Raw genomic sequence first — 26,070 nt, 5'->3', positions numbered from 1 at the left:
TGCTAGAAGAGAACAAACTCTTGTGTTGTCAACAACTCATCACTACAACTAATAACTATTAAATATTAAATAAATGCATTAACCTAAATAAGCTTAAGTAAATAGAATAAATAATTAATAATTAATTAATTATTTACTCTAACATATTTTACTTTTATGATGTTTATACAAGTAGAAGATATGATAGATTGATTGATATCATTGATTCGAGTATTTCCTTTAGGGTCCGTTTGGTTCGTGGAATTTAAATAACCCGAATTTCTACAAATCTTGGTTTAGCCAAATCAAGGTTTTGCATATCTTCATTCCGATTTTTGCGATTTTACTGAAACTATTTGTTTCACTCGGAAGATACGTGTGAAGTGCGTAAGCTTGGAGTTGAAGGCAAATTTCAAAAAGTAGTCCAATCTATTGTTTTTACACTCCTTAAAAAACAAAACCAAGTTTTGATTTTAAATTCTTGCCTGCTAGTAGGAATTTAGAAAACTTGATTTTGAGCCAAAATTGGAAGTCGCGTATGCTAATTCCATTTTGCAAATTTTGAAACAAACGCACAAATTTTCAAATCAGGGTTTTGAAAAAACCAATTCCTGTCATCTTCCATGAACCAAACGGACCCTTAGATAAAAGCAACTTTTCTTGTCAATATAATTGGTAACCAGTTAGATTGATTGATCTTCCAACTGAACATGAAATATATCTATATGTAAGAAATAAGTTTATCTAATCGATTGTTATTTTTATATTTCATTTATGCGAATAGTGAATATAAGTGTACCTTCTAATTGTATGTTATTGCCATAGTTAACAATAGAAAGGAAAGGGATGATACAGTGGTATTTGATGCCCTAAATAATACAGTGGTATTTGATGCTCTAAATGAAATAGTGGTATTTGATGGTATTTGTCATTTTGATAAAGTGATATTTCGTTCATAAGTGGTATATATGGACTAACCTCGGTTTTGTAGAAGCATCACTAGATGGATTTCAATTTTGAATTCTACGGTATGTAAAATTTAAATTCCTTGTTAAATTCATGGATTGTGTCTTCAATTGTTAGTTATGAAATTTTCATTTAACTCATTCTAACCATTAATCTCATTCATGTGAGCATAACTGTTATAAATGTCTTCCAATTAATATGGAGTAATAATTGTATTTCTTTGATATGCTAGTTGTTACTTAAGACCCGAGAATAATGGTTGTTACACCATGAAAATTGAGGAAACTCAAAAGTTTTGGCACACGTTTACATTTCTCTTCGGAACTGAAGGATTTCAATACTTCATGTTGTAATGATGCTTTCCAAAAGATTGAAAGAGACGTAGGAGGAATCCACTTTACAACTTCTGGATAGCCAAAGCCATCAAACAAGATCACTTAGAGACAGTGATGCAGCTCCACCCACCTAAAAATAAGCACATAGAATTATTATACTACATATTTGCCATATTGTACAATGCCAAAGTTGTCAAACAAGATCATAGTAGTAACCTTTGGTAAATGTCACCCATTAAAAATGCCTAGTTGCCTAAGAAAATTTTATAATTCAAGTTTAGAGAAACCATAATTAGTGGTTTGAATAATAGCAAAGAGTTTAACCAGCGAACAAATTATGGCTGCTAAGTGGGAAGGTGGTCCCCATTGAAGAACATGCCACTTATTTACTTGAAGCTTAGTAAAAGCACTATGGTAAGATATACATTGAGAATCAAAGGTAGTTCCTAATGTTTTCTACTAAACTTTTATGATCATTTATACAATTTTTGATATTGCCATCACTTTTACTTGTCTTGGGCCTACTTGAATAGTGTTCCCCCTTATTAGAGAAAGTAGTAGGAATAAGCTTTTCTCAAAACACATGCTTCTAGTTTTTTGGTGAGTTCAACTTATCTAGCAAAATGATCTAACATTTGTAAATCATGCACATGAATGTGAATGTGTATCAATGTAAATACTTTATTATTTCCGAGGAAAATGACATTTCTTAAGTTAAACAAACATTATAGGATTCTATTTTTCTTAGTTATCTAGTTCTCCCCCAAGCACTTCTAACTAGGTGAATTTTGAAAGTCAGTTCCACTGAGAAGCATTTTGTAATTTAGTGCACAAAAATATTTTTACAAAACTTAAATAAAAATCTTTAAATTTACCAAACAAAATTTGCTCAAAGTTCAAATATTTGTTACATAAAATTAAACTAGCACTCAAGATATCTTCCAATGAGATTTTTCTGTCCAGTCGCTGATAATGACCCCTGTCTGCTCACTTGGAAGCTCTACATAGTGATAAATCATATTTTAAACATTAAACATCTTCAATAGGTGAAGGGAGTTGCAAGCTACTTATATAACATTGTTCAAGTAGGATGTTAATTACAAACAAACAAGCTCTTTGTACAATGAAAAAGTAATAAGCATTTGACAACTTAGAAAGCAGGAATGTCATTAGTGCAATTGATCTGGCATTGTTTGTGAATTGACAAATGGCTTTGATGATGAGAAGGTGAAGATTTAGATAATCCATTAGATGATTAAAACTTAGTATAAAGTAGTAATTGTTGAAAGTCAAAATGATGATACTTGGACTCTATATTATGTAATACTTTGGTGTTGCTAATAGATATGATGTTATGATTACAAGTTAATAGTTTTTGTTGTTTTTATGATACTAATGGCATTCTAATCTTAATGCATTCTTCTTGGCTGCATATATATTTATATGTATATATCTGTTTTTGCAATAACAAACCCAAATGAACTGAAACCCCATTTCAAAATTGTCTTACCAGCGAATCGGTTCTTCGAACTCGAACTTGAACCCAAACTCAAACCGGTAACAGATTTTTCTTGGCTAAAGTCCTTGCAACTATCTAGGTTGAATAAGATTTTTAACAGTTGAATGTGACCACCATATTTATTTGTAACATGATTATTTTTGGTAGCTTGGGTCACCCCGCAACCCAATCTAGCATCCCCTTGACAAGGTGAGCTGAGTGTAGACTAATCCCTAGGGCTGATGGACACAACTAAGCGCCCGCCACTAGGTTAACCGAGGTGGTGAGTTCAACTTGAAATTTCGCAGATCTAGACTGCATGCCTTTGTCAAACTGTGCCACCCCTCGGGGCTTTTACGCTTAACATGATAATACTTACAAGGTGTGTGTATTATTTCTTAATGCCCATCTCCTATAATAGCATAGATGAAGAGTAGATTGCACCACCAACTACAGCTCACGCTTTCATTCTAATCAAGCTTGTGAATCATCTTTGCATTTATTGCCTCATAAATGACCATCTAGTTCCCATCAATTGAGAGCACTTCTTTGAAGCCTCTACCTTTATCCCTATGTAGTGTACATTAATGAGCTTGACAATATTCTTATATTTCAGAACAAAAAAGTGCCTTCTATTAAAACCTCTCCAGGCTATGAAAAAGAAAATCGGGTAAGAAGATTCTCTCATCTTTTATCACCAACAAGATCAAAGACCACTTAACATATTTCTATAATAAAGATCAGGCTAATGAAAAATATGCTCAAATGAGCTGTGAAAGAGGCATTTCATGAGTCTGCTTATGATATTCAAAGTCACAAAGTGATTTAATATAAAGTACAAACCATTCTACATAACACCTGACTAAGCTTCCAATTAGATTAATCTCCACATTCTAGAATCCTATCATTGAACATCCTCAACTATCACATAATATTACCAATTGATCGAGCAATGTGATAAAAAATTAATTGTCATATAAAGTATGTATCACTTGACAAATCAGTCAACTGAAGCATGGATACTGGCACCACCACAAGAGAAACTTCTATTTTATTATTTTGCTGTCCGAAAATAACAAGAATGGGATACCACATTCACAGAAATGCCACACTCCCGAAACTCAATGAGTTTGTGTTTGTAGTACTAAGCTAACGACGGATTTGAAGCTTAGCTTTAAAATGTAACCAGCACCAAATGTGTATTGCCCTGGAACAATAGATGTGGATTTATAATTTTGAAGCTCTTAATTCATTCTTCAAAACTGGGCGAATGTATTTCTCATACCCACCGGTTACAACAGACTCATTGAGAGGATCCTTAAAAGCTTCTTCATATAGATGTGGATAAACATTTCCATCATATCGTCCAAGTATTGATCCCAAAAAGTGATCTGTGTAATTAAATGCATCCACCAGAGCCACAGCATTTGGGCGGACCTGTAAGAAAGGATACAAAACACTGCTAAATAAAAATTATGAGGGGAAGCTATGTATGCATGCATTAAGCTAAAGCATATAGTACCAAAAAGCACTTGACATTGATAAGATTTCTTGGTACATAACCAAACCTGGGAATAAAGAGCACGAAGCTGATCACTTGCAAGTTTTGATTGTTCATTTGTAAGGTAACCAACTGAAAGGAAATCGCCCCGATGTTTGTGCAATAATGACAATGAATACACACTGCACAACATCTCAAGCTGATTTTTCACCCCCTTTCCCAGAATGTCTTGCTCAAGTCTCTCAATAAACCTACAGAAAAATAATAAGCATTAGTTATGAATTCTAAAGAGGCTTACTTTTCACTTACAACAACTCAATTTTACAGAAAATCTAGTATGTTAGTTATGAATTCTAAACTGGCTTACCCAATTTACAGAAAATCTAGTATAAATTGCCATGACAAATTCAATTTGATATTCCTTGAATTCAACGATATACAGGATCCAGACAACAAATATAGGATCATTCAAAAATTAGGCTCAACATATTAAAGGGTTGGATCCAAGTAAAAGAAAAATGAGAAGTATATAAATTGTCATACATCACTTCAAGCAAACAAACTGAAAACCTTAGTCTTCAAAAGTTAAAATTGACCACACAGTCTTCTAAGATACAGCAAGCACTGGTAAGTCCAGAAATGGGTTTTCACAGAGGGCTATGGCTATGTAAAAAAAAAAACTGTCAAATGGAAGTCCAACATAATCTTGAAACCCAGAAAATGGCAATATTTCCATCTAAATATGCAAGTAAAGCATCCAGATTCTCATAGAATGTACTTGTAACTTAACTATTAATGATTAGATACCTTGTAGGGTGTCGAGACTCTAAATACTCAATAGACGCAGTATCAGCAGCAAAAATAATTGTATAACATGGTAATCTTGGCATTCTCTACTTATCAAAGAATTCAGATTTCAGTGATCCATATATTATTATAATCATCATGACCTGTGCATTATATTCTGGACAAAAAGAATTTTGTCACAATTTCATCTCTTTACTAACTTAGATTTTTCTTAGAAGAGGTAGATGTCAATACAATGAGGAAAATATATAAAGAAATTTCTCAAATCCCCATGAAGTTCGCTCACACAAGCAAGGAAAATCCTCATTTCATAATGAAATCCATGCAAGTCTAGATGGCTGTGAAAATTGATGAAGTGTCAATGAATTCCTCAAAGCATCATGAAGCCTGCCTTAAAAGATGAGAAATTTGTTCAAGGCATGGAAAAATCCACAAGGTAGCACCAAGTCAGCTTGAGGAAACTTAGAAATTTCTTCACTCGTGCTAAAGTCCACCATGAGAAGTGCTAGTCAAGGCTAGTGAGATTCCTTAAAGCACATCAGATTCGACCTTCCAAGCATGAAAAAATACAAGAAACATGATGAAATCCGTCCTAGCAAGGAGGAAGAAAGTAGTTATAAGTGTTGAAAATTCCTAAAATATCATCAAAGTCTGCCCTCCATGATGAAAAGTGGCTAAGTGTTGACAACCTAGGCAAAGAATGCAGACCAAAAGATGAAATTCACTCTCTTGAGTCAGAGAAAAATTGGAAAATTGTGGAGTCCAAAGCCATTTGAGATTGAAATCACCTAGTATCTAAAGAAAATTCCTAGCAGAAAAGGGGAAGGCCAAGTTTCAAAGGGAAAATGTTAAGTTTATGCATGGAAAAGATAGTGAAATCACTAAGGAAGCAATGATGAAAGTTGCCCAAGTATAGGAAATTTCCTAAAAATCAGACTTGAAAGTGCATTTCAAGGACTGGACTTCATCATTTCCAAAATTTATATCATTTCTCAAATTAAAGGAGAGATCGCTCAAGTCATTTTAATGAATTTTTGACAATTTTCTCAATGTTGTTTTACAAGTCTAATGCAAGCTCCCAACAAGGAATGAACAATCAAGGGCACACAAAGATAAAGGAGATGCTACAACCCTAAATTTCAAAAGATCATGGTCGAACAAAGGAATTCAAAAGGTATACAGAAAGATGGCATTCACAAATGAGGAAAACAAACACAACCATGGACTTCATCACCTACATGGAGGAGAATAGATGGACAAGGGAAGATTTCAAAGACATCTTTCAAATTTCAAAGTTCACACCAAAAAGTCCAACATCCCGAATTAAAGATGAAAAAGAGCATTTGAGAGGGAGAAAATCCAAGTTCAAGGAGGTTTAAAGATGATGCAAATTGTGAATATTTTCCGAAGTCCCAAATTTGAAGAAGAATTGTTCAAAGCCAACTTCATTCAAAGAGATAAGGATATTGAGGTGGCAACCACCTATTTCCACCAATCAGATAATTTAAGGACAAGGTATCCAAGTTCATGAACTTGTTTCTTCAATCAAGATATGCTTCATCCAAGTTGTACATTTTTCATTGCTTCTCATTGGATAATCATTGTAAACCCTAATTAGGGTATAGTTATTTGAATCTTGGCCATCGATCTTAATTAATCTTGGTCATTCATCCATTTTGAACTCTTATAAATGACCCTCTCTCATTTGTAAAGAGAGAGACATGAAGAGATTGTTACATCAACACTTCTTAAGTAATTTCATTGTTCGATTGCAGCTAAATTTGATATCTTTTGCAAGTGGCATGATATCTTGTCTCTCACTTTGAGTAGATTATTTTCAAGTTGTTAATTGAATGAAGGATTTGATAAAAATGTTTATTGTGGAATCAAAATGTTCATACCTTCGATAGTTGAATGATTTTCAGCTATTATGCAAGGTTGGTCTGGACTCATGATAGAAAACTTTGACTTCCATTACCATGTTCATTGTTCAAATGTTGGTGAGCATATGTAATTTGACAATATTTTAAATTCGTTAAAAGAAAGTTGTGTTGTAGTTGAATTTGGCAATGTAGGGATTGATTTAAATTCCATGTTTGCGAATTTGTCTCCAAAAGCTCATAGGTCTTGTTTAAAGTTAGAATAATCTTCCTCAACCCTTAATCTCTTTGCCTTTTTTTTTTTAAATCTCAATAAAAGTAGAATCCAGAAGCTCAAAGGCAAAATCATTCAAAGGTATTGAAATTAAACCACGTAAGTCCCTTTGGAGGTTTTTAGCAAATCTCCTACCATGAGAGTATTATCTTTAATAAAAACATCACACACATTTGGAACCTTGGAGTCGACCTTGTGATCACATAGTTTAGCACCTTGGAGACTTTGTCAAGACAGGATACAGTCACCTGGTATTTCATCCTGAGTTGTTTGTGCCATAAAACACATGTCAACAAGTTTCCTACATCAGCGAAACAAGGTGATCCATTAGCAATAGGATCAAAGAACATAGTGTTGACATTAGCTCTCTCTCTCTCTCTCTCTCTCTCTCTCTCTCTCTCTCTCTCTCTCTCTCTGGGATTATATATATAGACAGGAAACCTTGAAAAATAGTCATACTTGACAGTTGTACCCATCTTTATGTCCATGTAGCACTGCTTATTAGACAAAATCTCTGAGTTTCACCATTATACTTCTTGTTCATTATCACTCATTTCAAGATGGACGCATAAACTAGACTTGTCACTCCACTACCTTGTAGAGTGTTACCAAGATCAGCATTATCGCCATAGGTGGTAAGTATCTCACACATGAAATAAGACAATAATGCACAAAAAGAAAATACTTCTGTAAATTGATAAACCTCATTGGTCACATCATCAATACTACAAGCAAGTGAATAAGAGAGTGTGTGGACATCTAAGATAGTCCAGGAAACAATGAGCAGGCAGGGTCTCTTAGTTTGTAGTTGACATACACCCAAATTTAAATATTGCTAAAGTAACATTTATCTTGAGAAATCTTTTGAACGGCAAACAGACTTGAAAATGTAAATATAACACACTTAACAACAAAATAATAGCATTAGATGTACTCCAAAGGGCTCTCGGATTCAGTAATTAGATTATGAAAGCTTTCCTTGTAGACGTAGAAAATGTTTTTAAATAGGTAACAGTTGCAAAATATGATTTTGAAAGTGTAAAGTCTAAGAAGCCCTCTTCATGGTGGAAGGGAGCCTCTTCGCAACACTATATGGTGGTTAGAACCTCATCTAAAGGGAATGAGAATCCTACAGAAGTTACACAGGGTTCAGATCAGACACGAGCTGTTTTTGATGCAGGTGAGGTTTCTTTTGCTGAATCCATTCCGGGTAAGGCAGAGGTTTCTGATCCTGCTGGACTGGAACAGATGACCACAGTGGTGGAAAAGAATGCTGGTCAAAATGTTGTGTCTGTTGGTTCTTTACAGTGCAGGATTGTTGGCTCTGTGATTACCGGCTATGACAAACAAAAGCTGGTGTCATTGTTGCTGGCTCTGTCCATCGTGATGTTGTTGTGATAGTTGTTGCTGGATTTGTCCAACGAAATACTAATGTGGTTTCTTTGATGGAGGTTACCAATGCTGATCTTTTCGAGAATGTTCTTTCTGGCTCAGTTGGTGTTGGTTCTTGTCCTGTTTCTGTCCTACAGTCTTTGGAATCTTAAGCTTGGAAGGATAAGGCTGCTATGGTGGATGAGGGTTGGATCCCGGTAATTGGAAAACATTACAAGCAGTCTCCTCATTTTTATATGACTCTACACTCCCAGAATAATGGAGGCTAAGGAAAATCTTAGTTTTTTCCTTTTGTTTTGCAGGTTATGGGGTGCTGGGGTTGAACCCCATTGGGGCAGCTGGGGTTTAGTGTTTATTCTTGTAAGCTGCTGTTGTATTGGATGTCTGCTAGTTTGTGACAGCATTTGTTCTGTGGGTATCTTGGAATATCTTTTGGTTTTGATGTTGTAAAGGGTTTTGGATCCCTTCAAAATCTGTTTTTACCTTTAATCAAAAACAAAATAATAGCATGGAACAAAAGTCCTTAAAAAATGAATTAGCACAATAATTTGAGTAGAATTTTCTAAAATTAGACTCAAACCAGATGCATATATTCAGGCTCAGCACATATATGATACAAAGCAGCCAGATATGGAATCGTGTACTACAAATCATCTGTGAGCATAACCATGGTTAGACTATTAAACACACCACAGCAACTTTTAAGGATTAACAAAGACTTACTTGGAAACAACTATTAACTGGCAATGAGCTACTGCTGCTTCCACTAGCTGACTGGATAGTTCACCAAAACCTGCAATTCATTTAAAGTCCAATCTAAAAACATATATGCTTTTGAAGTTGTAGCTCAACATAATGAGTGTAAGGCAATTTTACAGCCTTGACAATAACAGGCAACCTTTAGAGGCGGCACTGAAACATATAGGGTGAATTTTATTATCAAGAAATTAAAACTTTCTAAAATTGATTCAATTAAGACATACATGTAATTAGTATAGCAATCTTTGCAAATAGAGATTTTTTTTTGGCAAAACTTTACTCCATAAATCAAACTATATAGTTGGTTCTATTAATATATGTTGCTTGTTTCTTAGAAACCATACAAGATATGCTCATAAAAATAGAACCATAAATGGACTCAGATCTAACCATCTGATACTTGAAAATCTGTGGATTGAAAAACTCAATCATTCAGAGATGGAAAAAAAAATATTGTTTGCTAAATCACAGGACATCACAAGATTAATAATTTATTTTAAACATACAGAAAATAGATAATATTTTAAATGTACATACTATCTCTAAAGCAGGCTAGTGGCTCAAAACTACCATTGGATACAAAAAGTTTTTAAAAATATCCTGTGACATTTGAGCAGGACTGCCTTGTTAAAGATAAAGATCTCTGATAGATAAACTATTACAATTAAATATATGCAGAAAGTACCTTACTTGAATGATGTAGAATATCTTTGAATTCCTTTTGATAGCAAACTCAGTGATATCTGAATGTATATCTTCTTCAGCAGCAACAGTAATATTGAAGTTTTAAGTAACAGTAATTGCTAACATGCAGGTGATAATATGGAGCAATGTATTTGATAGTCACCGACTGCAGGTACTCAGATGTATGTGTGTGATGCTTTCCCTGCAGTGGTGACTCCCTTTATATAAGGTGAGAAAGGGACATGACTCCGAAGAGTCATGTTTAATACAAACAAATGCAAATGTATAACCAAGGCATGATAATTACTGCCAGTGCTGATAATATAATCAAGGCACGATAACAACTGCCGGTGCCGATAATATAATTAAGGCACGATAACAAGTGTCGGTGCCAATAATATAATCAAGGCACAATAACAACTGCCGGTGCCGATAATATAATCAAGGCACGATAACAAGGTACTAACATCAGGGCCAAATCACATTAACTCTGAGATACCAACGATATAGTTGGTGATGTCGATAACAGGCATAATCTGAGATAGCATTAATAACATATTCACTGTTGATACAGTGAGCAAGTATAACATAGTGATTTCTGTGATATCGACAGCGAGTATAAGAATACAAGGATGTATGCATACATATGTGTGTATGTAGATTGAGAATATATTAACATATATGTGTGCATAGATCCCTATATTGTATACACATATAACAGTGCTATGACAGTGCTATCAGTATATTATGTTTGGCTTCTTCCTACGCTAAAAACATTAACACTCCCTCTTTAGCTAGGAAGAAGAAAACATCAATAGCTCAAAATCATCACATAGTTATCACAGTATGAAAAGAATCTCTACTTGGACTTAAGCAATGTCTAGAGATGCACACTTAATCTCTACTTGCACTTGAGCAATGTCTAGAGATGGACACTTAATCTCTACTTGCACTTGAGCAATGTCTAGAGATGCACAGATAATCTCTACTTGCACTTAAGCAATGTCTAGAGATGCTCTCATAATATACACAAAGGTTTATTATTTACAAGATTGTCACCTTATAAATAATTTCCCCTAAATGAAAGATCGTCACCTTTCATTACCTATTAAATGCTACAAAATAAACAATAGAAGCATAAACTCAAATGAAATATATTTTATTTCAAAAATTTATCATTACAATTAATCATACGAAGTTTCTCTCTGAAGCGTTTCAATTTTACTTTAGCAAGAGGTTTGGTAAGGATATCAGCTATTTGTTCATTTGTACATATGTATTCCAAATTAATAACTCCTTGATTTACCATATCTTTGATATAAAGAAATAGAATCTCAATATGTCTAGAGCGAGCATGAAAAACTGGATTAGAAGAGAGCTTAATATAGCTTTGATTATCACAATAAATCACAGTGGGCTTCAAATGTTCTTTGAAGAGATCTAATAACAATTTTCGTAGCCATACTGCTTCTCTAGCACCCAAGGAAGATGCAATGTATCCTGCTTTGGTAGAACTCAGAGCTATTGAAGTTTTCTTTCGACTAGACCAAGAAATCATGCCGGATCCAAGACCGAAACAGTATCCTGAAGTGCTCTTGCGCTCAATAGAACTTCCAGCCCGATCAGAATCAGAGTATCCAGTTAGCTCAAGATTGACTTTGTCATATTTGATTCCCATTCCAATAGTGCCTTTCAGGTACCTCATTATGTATTTAGCTGCCTGCAAATGTATCTTCTTGGGTGCACACATGAACTGACTCAAGGTATGAGTTGCATAAAATATGTCAAGACAGGTATTAACCAGATACATCAAGGATCCAATAATTTGTCTGTAATAGGTAGGATCCACATCTTCAGATTCATTCATATCATCCTTTAGTTTGTGTAGGTTTATCTCCATAGGTGTAGCAACCGGTTTACATTCCAAACTTGGTTAATATATCAACTGTATATTTTCCTTGATTAAGTATAATATAGTTGTCTAGTTGCCAGATTTTTAACCCTAGAAAATAGTGAAGTAACCCTAGATCCTTCATTTCAAATTCAGCAGAGAGATCTCGTTTCCATTTCTCTATAAGATGTTCATCACCTGTGATTAGCAAATTATCAACATATAATACAAAGATAACCATATCATCACCTTCAATTTTGAAGTATAGATTTGGATCAGCTTCATTTTTGGCATATCCTAGTTTCAGTAGATAATTATCTATTCTTTCATACCAGGCTTTGGGAGCCTGTTTAAGACCGTAGAGTGCTTTCTTCAATTTACAAACATGAGTCTTGCAATCAAAATACTAAACCCTTATGGTTGTTCAACATAAACTTCTTCTTCAATCTTCCCATTGAGAAACGTTGTTTTGACATCCATTTGATGTACTTTCCATCCTTTACATGCAGCAATAGCTAGGATTGTTCTAACTGAAGTATACCTGGCAACAGGGGCAAAAGTCTCATCATAATCAATGCCTTCCTTTTGAGAGAAACCTCGGGCTACAAATCTTGCTTTGTATTTTTCAATACTGTCGTCTGCAGCATGTTTAATCTTGAAAAACCATTTGGAAGAAACAACATATTTGTTTTTGGGTCTTGGTACAATGCCCCATACATCATTCTTCAATATAGAGTTATATTCCTCAATCATGGCTTCCTTCCAAGATTGATGTGAAAGTGCTTCTTTAACATTGGTAGGTTCAGATTTTATGAGTTCAAATAGCAATGCAACATAACAGCATTGATTTTTAGTTCTTTTGCTTTCCTGAATTACATCATCTGGTTCAACTTGATTTTCAGCTAACATTTTCCTGGCCCAAAGGGGTCTCTTCTTATTGGTATGGTTGATGTTTTCAAATTCTGTATGGTTAGACATGGAAGATATGTCAGAATTATCCTCCCTCTTAATTTCGGTAGCTTGATCTTCTTCTGAAATGGATTCATCCCTATTATTGAAAATTTTGAAGGCAGTATCTTCTTCAAATATAACATCTCTGCTGATCTCAATTGTTCTTTGTCCAAGAATGTAGATCCTGTACCCTTTTGAATTTTCACTATAACCAATGAATATTCCCTTTTTCACGGAAGGCTCTAATTTGGTTCTCTTTTCTTTTGGTATGTGAATATAGACGAAGCATCTAAATATCCTTAGGTGACTTAGATCTGATTTAACACCAGTAAATGCTTCTTCTGAAGTGATGTTTTCCAATATAGAGTGAGGACAACAATTTTGAATGTAGACAGTAGTATTGGATGCTTCACCCCAAAAGGAGTAATGAAGATTTTGATCATATAACATGGCCCTAGCTAACTCAACAATAGATCTATTTTTCCTTTCAACTATTCCATTTTGTTGAGGATTATAAGGTACAGAACACTCCCTCTTAATTCCAATAGAAATACAGAAGTTCTTAAAAATATCAAATGTAAACTCACCACCATTGTCAGACCTAAAGGTTTTGATCTTTTGTCCTGATTGATTTTCCACTAAGGCTTTAAATTCTTTAAACTTGGATAAGACATCAGATGAATCCTTATGTTTTAGAAAATAGATCCATGTTTTTCTAAAGTAGTCATCAATGAAAATTACATAGAATTGACATCCATTAAGGGAGGGGACAAACATAGGACCACAAAGATCTATATGAATCAATTCAAGTATGTTTTTAGATTTATGAACACTATTAGGAAAGGAGTGTTTAGTATTTTTACCTAAGGCACACCCTTTACAAATATTTGAATGATCTAATTTGAAGTTTGGAAGCCCTTTTACAATTTTACTTATAGAAGATAAGGTTCGAAAATTAAGGTGACCTAGTCTTCTATGCTAGATTTCAATGGAATTCACCTTATCATTACTAAGAGTTAAGTTTAACTTTGGATTTTGATAATTACAAAGCTTATAAAGACTTTCATCCCTTACTCCAATGGATATAGCTTTCTTGATAGAGAAGTTCTTAGTCCAAGATAGGACTCTATCTCCTTGAAATGCAATTTTGTACCCTTGATCAGTAAGTCTGGAGATGGAGACAAGATTTCTTTTGATCCCTGCCACATATAGAACATTCATGAGTTGAAGAGTGATATGTAATGTTCCCAAGTTTTAGTTAGCCTTCACGTTCTCCAAAGTCTAAGTGGAGGATAAGAAAATTAAAGTCATTCAATTAAAATTAAAAGGTGACTTTGTATTAATAGCTTCTAGGATATGTATTAATTATTGGAAAGACGGAAGCTTCTCGTGATTTAATTAATTATTGCCAAGGAAGAATTTCTAGGGTATGCATTAATTATTGGAAGGAGGAAGCTTCTAGCTCTTGCACTTAATTAATGTTTAGTTCCTTCCAGAAGGATGAAGAAAAGGATAAATAAGGCTGAAAGTCTCATTGCTGATGATCGGATGATTATAACTTGCATTTGATAAGAGCTTGGATGTGTAAATCACACTCCTTTTTTGGCAATAGAGGACGTTCATTCTCTGTTGTAACATTCTAGACGTCATTCCCTTAGGGTTTGGCCTTTGGAATACATCTCTTTGTACTTGATTGCAGCATTTTTAGAATTAATATAATTTCAGTAGTTGGTTCAGCTTTTGGGCATTCCTGGGTATCCATTACAATGGTATCAGAGCTATAAGTCCTGCCATCCTGCGGAGATCTTCAACATTTATGTCTGAGCATGCGACAAGGGATTTATAATTTTCGCAATATCAAAGCAAGACAAAGTAGGAGTTCGGACTCGCTTAACGAACGGGATAGTTCGTTTGTGCAGAGGGACATACAATCCAGTCATACAAACACAGAGGAGACATTCTTTGAACAAGAAAGCAGCATGGGTGATCGGGATGATAGAACTACCAGTTCCGACCAAGAAAATGTAATATTCAGGTTACTGGGTACATTAGAGGAGCGAAATAGGCGAACGGATATGATGTTGCAGCTAATGGCTAGACAGATGGGCATCAATATTAATCCAGGTGATGCCAACAATGGAAACAACAATAATAGAGGTAATGATAATGGAGACCGAGACAACATTAATGGTAATAATGGACATGACAACAATGGAAATGAGGCTGATAACTTTAGACATGTTGCACGGCAAACTCGAACAACTAGCTCGAGACCTCTTCTACCCACCTTTCCACCCAGAGAACCAGTTCAACCGATTAATGAACCACAGATTGTAGAGTTACAGGATCAGTTTAGGAGGGATTGGGAGGCCAGTGGGCCAGAGTTTCAAGCGGATATCTCTCTCAAAGATTACTTGGACTTGAGGATGAGACACCAGATCAGGAGGACAAACTCAAAACTTTGAGTTGAGAAAGAAAGTGGGGAAACTTTCTTTACCTTATTATGATGCTTTAGGGAAGATGACCGCACGAGCTTGGGTGCAGAAGATGAATACATACTTGCAGCTGAATCCTATGCCTGAAGAGGAGGCTATAAAGTATGCAGCTATTCACTTGGATGGACCAGCACATGAGTGGTGGCACCATGGCATGGTAACCTTGGGACATAATCAGATTACATCTTATGAGGAGTTCGCTGAGAAGCTCATAGAGAGATTTGATACTAGGGATCCTGAATTACAGTGTAAGGAGCTGGCACAACTCAAGCAATGGGGATCAGTTGAAACATATATCAGGGAGTTTCAGAGGTTAGATGTGTTTGTCACAGATATTTCAGAGAGGAGGTTAGTAGTATTGTTTATGGATGGACTCTCAAAACCCTTGCGAGGTTGGGTCAAGGGACATGACCCAGGTACGTTGCAGGAGGCTACTAAAAGGGCTCGTGACTTAGCACCTTCTTCATTTAGGAGCAGATTTCAACACAATGATTCTTATATGAAAAAGGACAAGGAGAATGACAAAAAACCTTTTCACAAGGATGCTCAGCCCAAAAGAGATAAGTTGGATAATGACACCTTGAATGATTTAAAAAAGAAAAAGTTATGTTTTCATTGTAAAGAGCCTTGGGATTTATCTCATAAGTGCCCTCTCAAGGCTAAAGCAAATCAAATGGAGTATTTCTCAACAAAAGAGTCACAGTCAGAGAGAGAGGATCAACACTCAGATTCAGATGAGGATAGCACTATAGAGGAGAGCAGCATTCCTGAGGATGAGAAAGCATTAGCACGATTAACGGGGGCTCAGAAGGCAATCACATTTAAGGTCAGAGGTACTATCCAGGGGCAGAAAGTGATCTCACTTATTGACACTGGGGCTACACATAATTTTATAGATGCACAATTTGTAGCCAAGAGAGGTCTACAGACTGAGGAGCACGCCAGATTTAGAGTTATGGTAGCTAATGGTGAAAAACTATTATGCACTCAGAAGATATCTAATCTTCACATCAAGTTTGGAGATGGCTATGAGTTGGAAGATGAGTTCTATGTGGTAGACATGGGAGACTATGATATCATCCTTGGCATGGTATGGATGGCCTCGCTAGTAGAGTTCACACTTAACCTAGCAAAATTGGAGATGAAATTTCAGCATGAGGGAAGAACTGTGGTACTTAGAGGACTTTCAGATGGGAGTTGCAGAGTAGTTTCCTTGAGGAGAATGCAAAAACTTTTTCGGCATAGTAATGTAGAGTGGGCAGCAGAATGCTTCACTATGCCAACTTCACAAGAGCCACAAGTGAAGAGTCATCCACCAGAGATTCAGGAGATGCTTGACAGGCACACTAAGGTATTTGGCAAGATTCCGCATGGGGTTCCTCCTAACAGAGGGATAGAACATGTTATTGAGCTTGAAGAGGGAGCCAAACCAGTCATGATTACTCCCTATCATCATCCTAAGAAACATAAGGATGAGATAGAGAAGGCAATTAAGGAGTTGTTGGAAATAGGGCATATCAGGCCTAGTAAGAGTCCCTGTGCTTCAACAGTAGTGTTGGTTAAAAAAAAGGATGGGACAATGCGCATGTGCATTGATTATAGGGCATTAAACATGAAGACCATTAAGAACAGATATCCCATCCCACGAATAGATGAGCTAATTGATGAGTTACATGGTGCATGCTCTTTTACAAAGATTGATCTACGGTCAGGGTATCATCAGATCAGGATGAGGGAGGAGGACATTGAGAAGACAGCTTTTCGATGTCACTATGGCCACTTCGAGTTTTTGGTTATGCCATTTGGGCTAACCAATGCCCCTGCTACATTCCAGAGTTGCATGAATCAGGTATTTAGGGAGCAGCTTAGGAGATTTGTTTTGATTTTCTTTGATGACATTTTAGTTTTTAGTAAGACTTGGGAGGAGCATTTACAACATCTTGAGATGGTGTTGTCTACTTTGGAAAAAGGATCATTGTATGCCAAGAAATCTAAGTGTGAGTTTGGGATGACTGAGCTACTATATCTTGGACATATTATCAATGCAGAGGGAGTTCGGGTAGATCCTAAAAAGATTAGGGCTATTGTTGATTGGCCTACTCCAACAAATCTTACACAGCTTAAGGGATTCCTTGGTCTCTGTGGATTTTACAGAAGATTTGTTAAAAGATTTTCACAGCTCGCTACACCCTTGACAGACCTTACCAGGAAAGGGGCCTTCACATGGACAAAGGCAGCTCAGAGAAGCTTTGATCATTTCAAGAAGGTGATGTCATCATGTCCAGTACTAGCTCTACCAGATTTCACAAAGCCATTTGAGCTTCATTGTGATGCATCAGGAGATAGGATCGGAGCAGTCTTTATGCAGGAGAAGCATCCCATTGTTTTTGAGAGTGGGAAGCTCTGTGGAGTGGAGAGAAGCTATTCCATATATGATCGGGAGATGTTGGCTATAATGCATACATTGGCTAAGTTTAGGTCCTACCTAGTTGGGGGAAAGTTTGTTATCAAAACCAATCACAACAGCATCAAATACTTCATGAACCAACGTGATTTGAATGATAGACTACAGAAGTGGATCACGAAGTTGCAGGCTTATGACTTTGACATTGAGTTTGTCAAAGGTAAGAAGAATGTGGTTGCAAATGCCTTATCCAGGAGACCTCATATTTGTGCTCTAGCTGAGATTACAGGAGTTTGGAGAAATAAGATCACAGAAGAATATGTGAGGGACACTTGGGCTTCTGGAGTAATTGCAAGCACCATACATGATGATCACTATGTGGTGATGGATGGGTTGATAAAGTTTCAGGACAGGATATATTTGATTCCTTCATCACAATTTAAGGAAGTAATACTGAAGGCATTTCATGATGCACCTACAGCTGGACATCCAGGGGTCTTTAAGACCTACAGGCAGATTCATGAAAGGTTCACATGGAAAGGGCTCAAGGATAATGTTCAGAAGTATGTCAGAGAGTGTACAATTTGCCAGCAGAATAAGGGAGAGCACACATATCCTGCAGGATTGTTACAACCTTTGCCCATTCCAAATAGAAAATGGGAAAGTATTTCCATGGACTTCATCATCGAGTTACCACGAGTACAAGGGAAAGATTGCATCTATGTGATAGTTGACCGACTGACGAAGTTTGCTCACTTCTTTGCTATTCCATCCACTTATACAGCAGCACAGGTGGCTGATCTTTTCTTTAGAGAGATATTCAGATTACATGGGCTACCTACTTTCACTGTTAGTGATAGGGATAGTAAATTCATGAGCACTTTTTGGCAAGAGCTGTTTAGGTTTTGTGGTACTGAACTTACACCTAGCACTAGTTATCATCCACAGACAGATGGGCAGACAGAAATTGTGAATAAATGGGTGGAAGGATATCTGAGGAACTATGTGACTACACAACAGAGGGCTTGGGTCAAATGGTTACATATAGGAGAGTACTGTTATAACACCACTTATCATATGTCCATTACGATGACTCCATTCATGGCACTGTATGGTTATGAAGCACCTAGTTTCATGGATCTAGTCTTGGGAGATAGTAGAGTGCCCAAAGCAAAAAACTTCTTGCAGGATAGTCAGGATATTTTGAGGGTGCTCAAGGAGAATATACAGCAAGCCCAAAATCAACAAAAATTGTATGTTGACCAGCACCAGGTAGAGCGTAGTTTTGAAGTTGGGGATATGGTTTACCTGAGGCTACAACCATATAGACAGTCATCACTCAAGAAAAGTGGAGCAGAGAAGTTGAAGCCTAGGTTCTATGGCCCCTACAAAGTGATCCGCAAGGTGGGTGAGGTTGCTTATGAGATAGAGCTTCCAAAGAATAGTTGGGTGCATAATGTGTTTCATGTGTCAAGGCTTAAGAAAGCCATCGGACAAAGAGTTGTGCCTTCAGTAGAATTACCACCATTAGATGAGGAGGGAAAGCTTGTATTAATTCCTGAGGCTATTCTGGATACTAGGGAAAGGACTCTGCGAAGTAGGTTGATCAAAGAATATTTAGTCAAATGGAAATATCTACTAGAGGAAGATGCTACTTGGGAGAGTGACTAGGTGCTACAGCAAACAGGACTAAGATTGCTTGAGGGCAAGCAATTTCAAGGGGGGCTGACCTGTAATGTTCCCAAGTTTTAGTTAGCCTTCACGTTCTCCAAAGTCTAAGTGGAGGATAAGAAAATTAAAGTCATTCAATTAAAATTAAAAGGTGACTTTGTATTAATAGCTTCTAGGGTATGTATTAATTATTGGAAGGACGGAAGCTTCTCGTGATTTAATTAATTATTCCAGGGAGGAATTTCTAGGGTATGCATTAATTATTGGAAGGAGGAAGCTTCTAGCTCTTGCTATTAATTAATGTTTAGTTCCTTCTAGAAGGATGAAGAAAAGGATAAATAGGGCTGAAAGTCTCATTGCTGATGATCGGATGATTATAACTTGCATTTGATAAGAGCTTGGATGTGTGAATCACACTCCTTTTTTGGCAATAGAGGACGTTCATTCTCTGTTGTAACATTCTAGACGTCATTCCCTTAGGGTTTGGCCTTTGGAATACATCTCTTTGTACTTGATTGCAGCATTTTTAGAATTAATATAATTTCAACAGTTGGTTCAGCTTTTGGGCATTCCTGGATGTCCATTACATGATATCAAAATTCAGTCGAATAGAACAAGTACCAATTCCTTTAATTGGGTGAGAGGAATTGTCTCCAATAGTTACTTCTTCTGATTCATGATTCGAGAGGGTTTCAAACTTATCCTTAAATCCGGAGATATGACGAGAAGCTCCGCTATCTATGATCCAAGCGTTGTGATTAGAGCTTAACTCACTTGAGGGAGCTACTATAAATGCATAATTTTCTTTATCTATTTTCTCATTATTTTCTTCTTTAACTTCTACTAATGCTGCTTGAATTTTCTGTTTTTCAGGGCACATAGTATAGGAATGACCAAGCTTATCACATTTGAAACATCTTACTTTGGACTAGTCACGATGTTTGTGAGATTTGTAATTTTTGTTGTTGTCCTTGTTATGCTTGAACTTTCTTTTCTTATTTTATTTGGAATACAATGCTTGAATATCACCATCTTGATTTGAAATTAAACCTCTGGATGCTAATCTGGACTCCTCTTGAGTGCATTCATTCTTTAGCTGATCAAATTTTGGAAGTTCAGGACGAGAGCTTAAACCTCTTGTGAAAGTTTCCCATGATAGTGGAAGACCTCTAAGGGAAATCATACTTAATTCCTTATCATCCATTTGACTTTGCATAGTAGCAAGTTGATCTTTTAATTCAGTAATTCTAAGGAAGTAAGAGGTAATGGATTCTCCATTTTTCATTTTTATGTAAAGTAGATCTTGTTTTAGAGTTAGCAATCTACTTGTATTATTAATTTCAAAAGTATTTTGAATAGTGGAGAACATATCAAATGCAGTTTTAAGATTGGCTATAGAAAGAAGTATATGATCTTTTACTGAATCTATGATTATTTCCATTGCCTCATTATTATGCCTTTTCCATGTTGCTTCTCAAATTCATTTTCAAGCATAGGTAAATTTGATTCAATGTGATTTTCTAATTCCATCTCTCTTAGAATTATTAATAGCCTTGTTTTCCAAGATGAAAAATTAGATGCTCCATCTAGTCTATCCTCAATTCTTACGCGGTTTACCATTTTAATGCTTTAAAAACTTTTCTTCTCTTTTAACTCTGACTCAGATTTAGAATTACTATTTTGTAATGGTTTTCTTATCAGTTAAGCTCTGATACCATGTTAAAGATAAGGATCTCTGATAGATAAACTATTACAATTAAATATATGCAGAAAGTACCTTACTTGAATGATGTAGAATATCTTTGAATTCCTTTTGATAGCAAACTCAGTGATATCTGAATGTATATCTTCTTCAGCAGCAACAGCAATATTGAAGTTTTAAGTAACAGTAATTGCTAACATGCAGGTGATAATATGGAGCAATGTATTTGATAGTCACCAACTGCAGGTACTCAGATGTATGTGTGTGATGCTTTCCCTGCAGTGGTGACTCCCTTTATATAAGGTGAGAAAGGGACATGACTCTGAAGAGTCATGTCCTTTGTTAATACAAACAAATGCAAATGTATAACCAAGGCACAATAATTTGTTAATACAAACAAATGCAAATGTATAACCAAGGCACGATAACTACTGCCGGTGCCGATAATATAATCAAGGCATGATAACAACTGCCAGTGCCGATAATATAATCAAGGCACGATAACAAGTGCCGGTGCCAATAATATAATCAAGGCACAATAACAAGGTACTAACATCAGTGCCAAATCACATTAACTCTGAGATACCAATGATATAGTTGGTGATGCCGATAACAGGCATAATCTGAGATAGCATTAATAACATATTCACTGTTGATACAGCATTAATAACATATTCACTGTTGATACAGTGAGCAAGTATAACATAGTGATTTCTGAGATATCGACAGCGGGTATAAGAATACAAGGATGTATGCATACATATGTGTGTATGTAGATTGAGAATATATACACATATGTGTGCATAGATCCCCGTATTGTATACACATATAACAGTGCTATGACAGTGCTATCAGTATATTATGTTTGGCTTCTTCCGATGCTAAAAACATTAACATGCCTGACCTAACAACTTCACTATTCTTGCACTATTTCGTTATGGTAGCTCTTACATGAGTTAATAAACTCTCTCAGATTCAGTAAGTCACAAGACAGACAACCCTAAATAGGTCTACAAAATCTACGTAGCGGAATGCTCACCAAACTCATCGAGTCCCATGGGAACAACATGAACACAATCAGGTAAATAAAAATTAGAGGGAGAAGTAGGAAGGATGAAGAGAATAGCAATTCACTCAAAACAAAGTTTCTTGTATTTGTCTCCTACAGCCTTAAAGCAACTTCATTTCATTATCAACCCAAAGGAGGACAGTATTTATACCTAAAATTTGATTACATCAAAGAGAAACCAGCAAGGAGATTCAAGCAAAAATCAATTGGTTGCAGCTATTTTTGGTGTATCTAGAGGAGTCTACAAAGGATTGGAAAGATCTCGTCATTTATTTCAAGCAAGAATTAAAGGGTAAGTTTGTATTTTTAGATTTTTTTTAATAAAAAAATTATTTTGCTTTTACATTTCTATCTTTATTTTTTCATTTTGCTCTAATGGACAAAAGAACAATTGTGTTTAATGTTTTTCCCGTTGAGCACATCCTAGGTGTTTTTGTTATTTTTTCTAAAATTTATAATTTCAAACCCTAGATTGTTCATATTAGTTTCATTATGAAGCATAGATATTGACTTTTTTCTAATTATATGCTATGGCAGCACTCTTTAGATTTACAAAATGTCTTTATCACAATATCAACCAAAACCCCAATGAGAAGGTACCCTTGTTGGAATCATGTAATTATTGAGGAAAAGTAAGGAAACTCAACTTGTTTCCACTACAAACTAACTTTGCATAGCAAAGGCGCAAACAGATTAAAATACCATTTTGCACATATACCATGTAGAGCTGCTAACCACACCCAGAAATGCCTGCTAAGGTCATGTGCACCTGCAAGTTCAATTTAAAACCTTTGAGAAGCAAATAAAGCTAAGAAAAGAGGCAAAGAGAGCAGATGGAATCCAATTGCTTTGCAGTTCGCAGGCTTTCGCAATTAAAGCCAGTACCACTTTCAATAAAGGTTGATCTTTGTGAGTTAATGAGGTCTTGTAACATTTTTGAACTATTGTCAAACTTAATGTTTTTGCTCAATTGTTCCTTGGTCTTTTCTAGCTCCTTCCTTAGGGCAACAATCTTTAATTCAAGCTTTCCACATTTTTTTAATATTTTCTTTAGCTACTCCTTCAAGACATCCTCAACATGTTTGACTTCTTTAGCTTGATCTTCATTGCCATAATCACCTTTTCAGATTTGTTACTATCCTCTCACATTTAGTCCTTAAGCTTTGAGTTCCACTTATTCAATCTTTTGATTTCTTAGCTGGCAATGTAAGTTCTTCTTCAAGATCCACTACAATTTCCTCCTTGTTTACAATTGTTCCACTTTCTTTATCTTCACTCCTTAGAGCTTCTTTTGTTTTCATGGCCATGAAGAGAGTTTCCTCTCTTCCACTCTCCAAAAAACTTTCATCACTTTTGAATGAGCTACTACTTTCTTGGGTATATAGGCTCTTTCTATATCTTTCAAAATTCTTCTCGTTGTACTTCTTACTATGATAAGTCTTCTTGTCTTTTCTTTTGTTATCATAAACTTTTTCTTCTGGACGTTCTTTCTTTAGCAATCAGCTTCGTCTCTCCGACATTACACTGGACAAATGTTGGATTGGTCATGGTGACATCCTTTTCATTTGATTTCTCAACTTTTCAGATAGCTTCCGTGCTCTCAAAGCAAAGAGGAAGTTATTCTCTCTCCCTTCTAAGATTTTTCTAGACGAAGATCTTACAAATACTCAGGTTGTAAAGCTGAAATATGCTCGTGGTATTGTGGCAAATGCTAGACGTGTTGGGAAATGGGCAGTTATAGGAATCCCCAGTGGTTGGGAAGCGAGACAGGCCCCCAAAGACCAAAAGACGTTCTCGCCAGCAATCTGACAAGAGGGAAACCAGTTGCTCTCTTCTTGTTAACTGCTGAAATGGTAATGGTTCTTTATGGTCATTACCCGATCTTTTACACGATGTAGTGGGGTCCATTGATATACTTGTCATCACTGAGACACACAAGAGTCCTATGCATCCTCTTCCAAGGTTTACAGGTTATTAGTGGTCATCTGTTTGTAGAGAAGAGGTTTGTGCTTCTAGTGGGGTCTGAGGTTCTAGTGTTGTTGCCTGTTTGATTAGAGATTCTATTTTCAACTGTACATCTATTGTCCACTCAAATGCATTTGTTAGGTTCTTGTGGGTCCGGATTGACCGTAAGAGTCACCAATAAAGGGATTTCTTTAATGTTATTTGTTGTTTCCCACTTGCTTCCTCCCATTATGCTATCCATGGTATTGAGGATGGAGACCCTTTTGTTGACCTTTGCGAGAGTATCTCTCAGTTTGCTACTTTAGGTGACATCATCATTCTCGGTGATTTCAATGTGAAGACTAGAGAACTCTAAACTCCGCTTTATAAAAAATGCTTTGATTCCATCTGCTCTACTGAGATTGATCCGACTACTTTGGGACTTCAACGTATTTTTGAGGGTGTTCTTGGACCGGTTTCCTGCTATGGTCGCCATCTTCTACAGCTTCGTGAGTCCTCTAGGCTTGTGATTTTGAACGGTCTTTCTTGCTTTCCTGGATATGAGATTTTTACTTCTTGGCCCCATTGTGGGGGTGCTAGTGTGGTTGACTATGCTCTCACCTCTCCTTCCTTCATCCCCTTCATTCACAGCTTCACCATCTTACGCCTTCCTCTTGCGAACCATTCTTCGCCTCCTCTTCAATTGCCTCATCCCTTCTCTTCCACTACCCGCTCCCCCACTCACTTTCGCTTCCTTGACGATGACAGTGAGCTTTTTTCCTTTCATCTTTCGAAACTCCTTAATCCTGCATGTTTTGTTGATTCTTGTGAGGCCTCCTCCATGTTTGATTTGCTTGCAACGGCCATTTGGAAGTCCACCATCCTTTCCATACCTCATAGTCCTTCACTCTCCCTCTATTGCAAGCGCCGTAAAACATGCCCTATGAACCAATGGTTCGATGTTGCCTGCAAAGCTTTTCATCACTCAGTGCATTCCACTTTCGAGGCTCACTCTCCCGATTTTGCTCACCTTCGGTTGCCTTATCTTTGTTTTCTTCGCTGCAAGAAACGATCCTTTACTGCTTCCCAATGTAAATCCCTTTGCTCCATATCGATCCACAATCCCCTGTGTTTTTGGCGCACCTTTTTCCCTCGTACTCCTTCATCTTCCATCCTTGAGTTTTGCTCCCTAACCACTCACACCATGACTCTTTATGACATCCCTAGGCAGCCTTCTATTCATCCCATCCCGCTGAACTATTCAAGTTTGGTGCCTCCATTCTTGAACCCTATCTTTCTATACTCTTTAATAAGGTGGTTTGTACTAGGTTTCCAGTTTCTTGGTCCAAGCATCTGATTTACCCAATCCATAAGACCGGTCCTGTCTTTGACCCTAGGAATTATAGGACTATCATGATCGGACACACATTTGCCAAACTATATGCTACAACCCTCAATGTTATGTTATCTAGAAAGTTTGACAGATAAAGTTGTAGAGCTAGAGGACAAACTGGTTTCTGAGTTAACTATCAGACCATGGATCACATTTTCACTTTATGGGCTATTATTGAGGAGGTTAGACACAAATCGGAGAAAGTTTACAGCTACTTTGTTCAATTTCGCAAGGCTTTTGATTTTGTTCCTAGGATGGCTTTATTTCAAAGGCTTCGAGAGATTGGAATTTCAGAGATGTAACTTATTGCTATCATGAGATTATACGAAACTGTGGTGGGTAGATTCAGAACTCCTAATGGTTTCTCAGTTTCAATCCATAATACCATTGGGGTTAAACAAGGATGTCCTCTCTCCCCCACTTTGTTCGGTTTGTATATTGATGAGCTTGAGGATTTCCTTTTGAAATCTTTGCT

General features: G+C 36.4%; 1 protein-coding gene across 2 annotated transcripts in view; it reads right to left on the bottom strand.

Moving 5' to 3' along the window:
* Positions 1-3,733: 3,733 nt before the first annotated feature.
* LOC149552236 (peroxisomal acyl-coenzyme A oxidase 1-like) overlaps positions 3,734-26,070 on the bottom strand; it is a 192,641-nt gene continuing 170,304 nt past the window's right edge. For both annotated transcript variants that reach the window (XM_089787758.1, XM_089787757.1), the window contains 3 exons: positions 9,356-9,425; positions 4,347-4,530; positions 3,734-4,215 (listed from right to left, as the gene is read on the bottom strand). In XM_089787758.1, coding sequence (XP_089643884.1) covers positions 4,006-4,215; positions 4,347-4,530; positions 9,356-9,425 — 464 coding nt within the window. In that variant the 3' untranslated portion in view covers positions 3,734-4,005. The remainder of the gene's footprint in view (positions 4,216-4,346; positions 4,531-9,355; positions 9,426-26,070) is intronic.

Source organism: Cupressus sempervirens, chromosome 6 (genome assembly GCF_028749045.1).
Source record: "Cupressus sempervirens isolate cs-2001-9-10 chromosome 6, ASM2874904v1, whole genome shotgun sequence".
Taxonomy (NCBI): Eukaryota; Viridiplantae; Streptophyta; class Pinopsida; order Cupressales; family Cupressaceae; genus Cupressus; species Cupressus sempervirens.
Note: the sequence above shows the minus strand (reverse complement) of the source record. Positions and strands in the feature narration are given on the sequence as shown.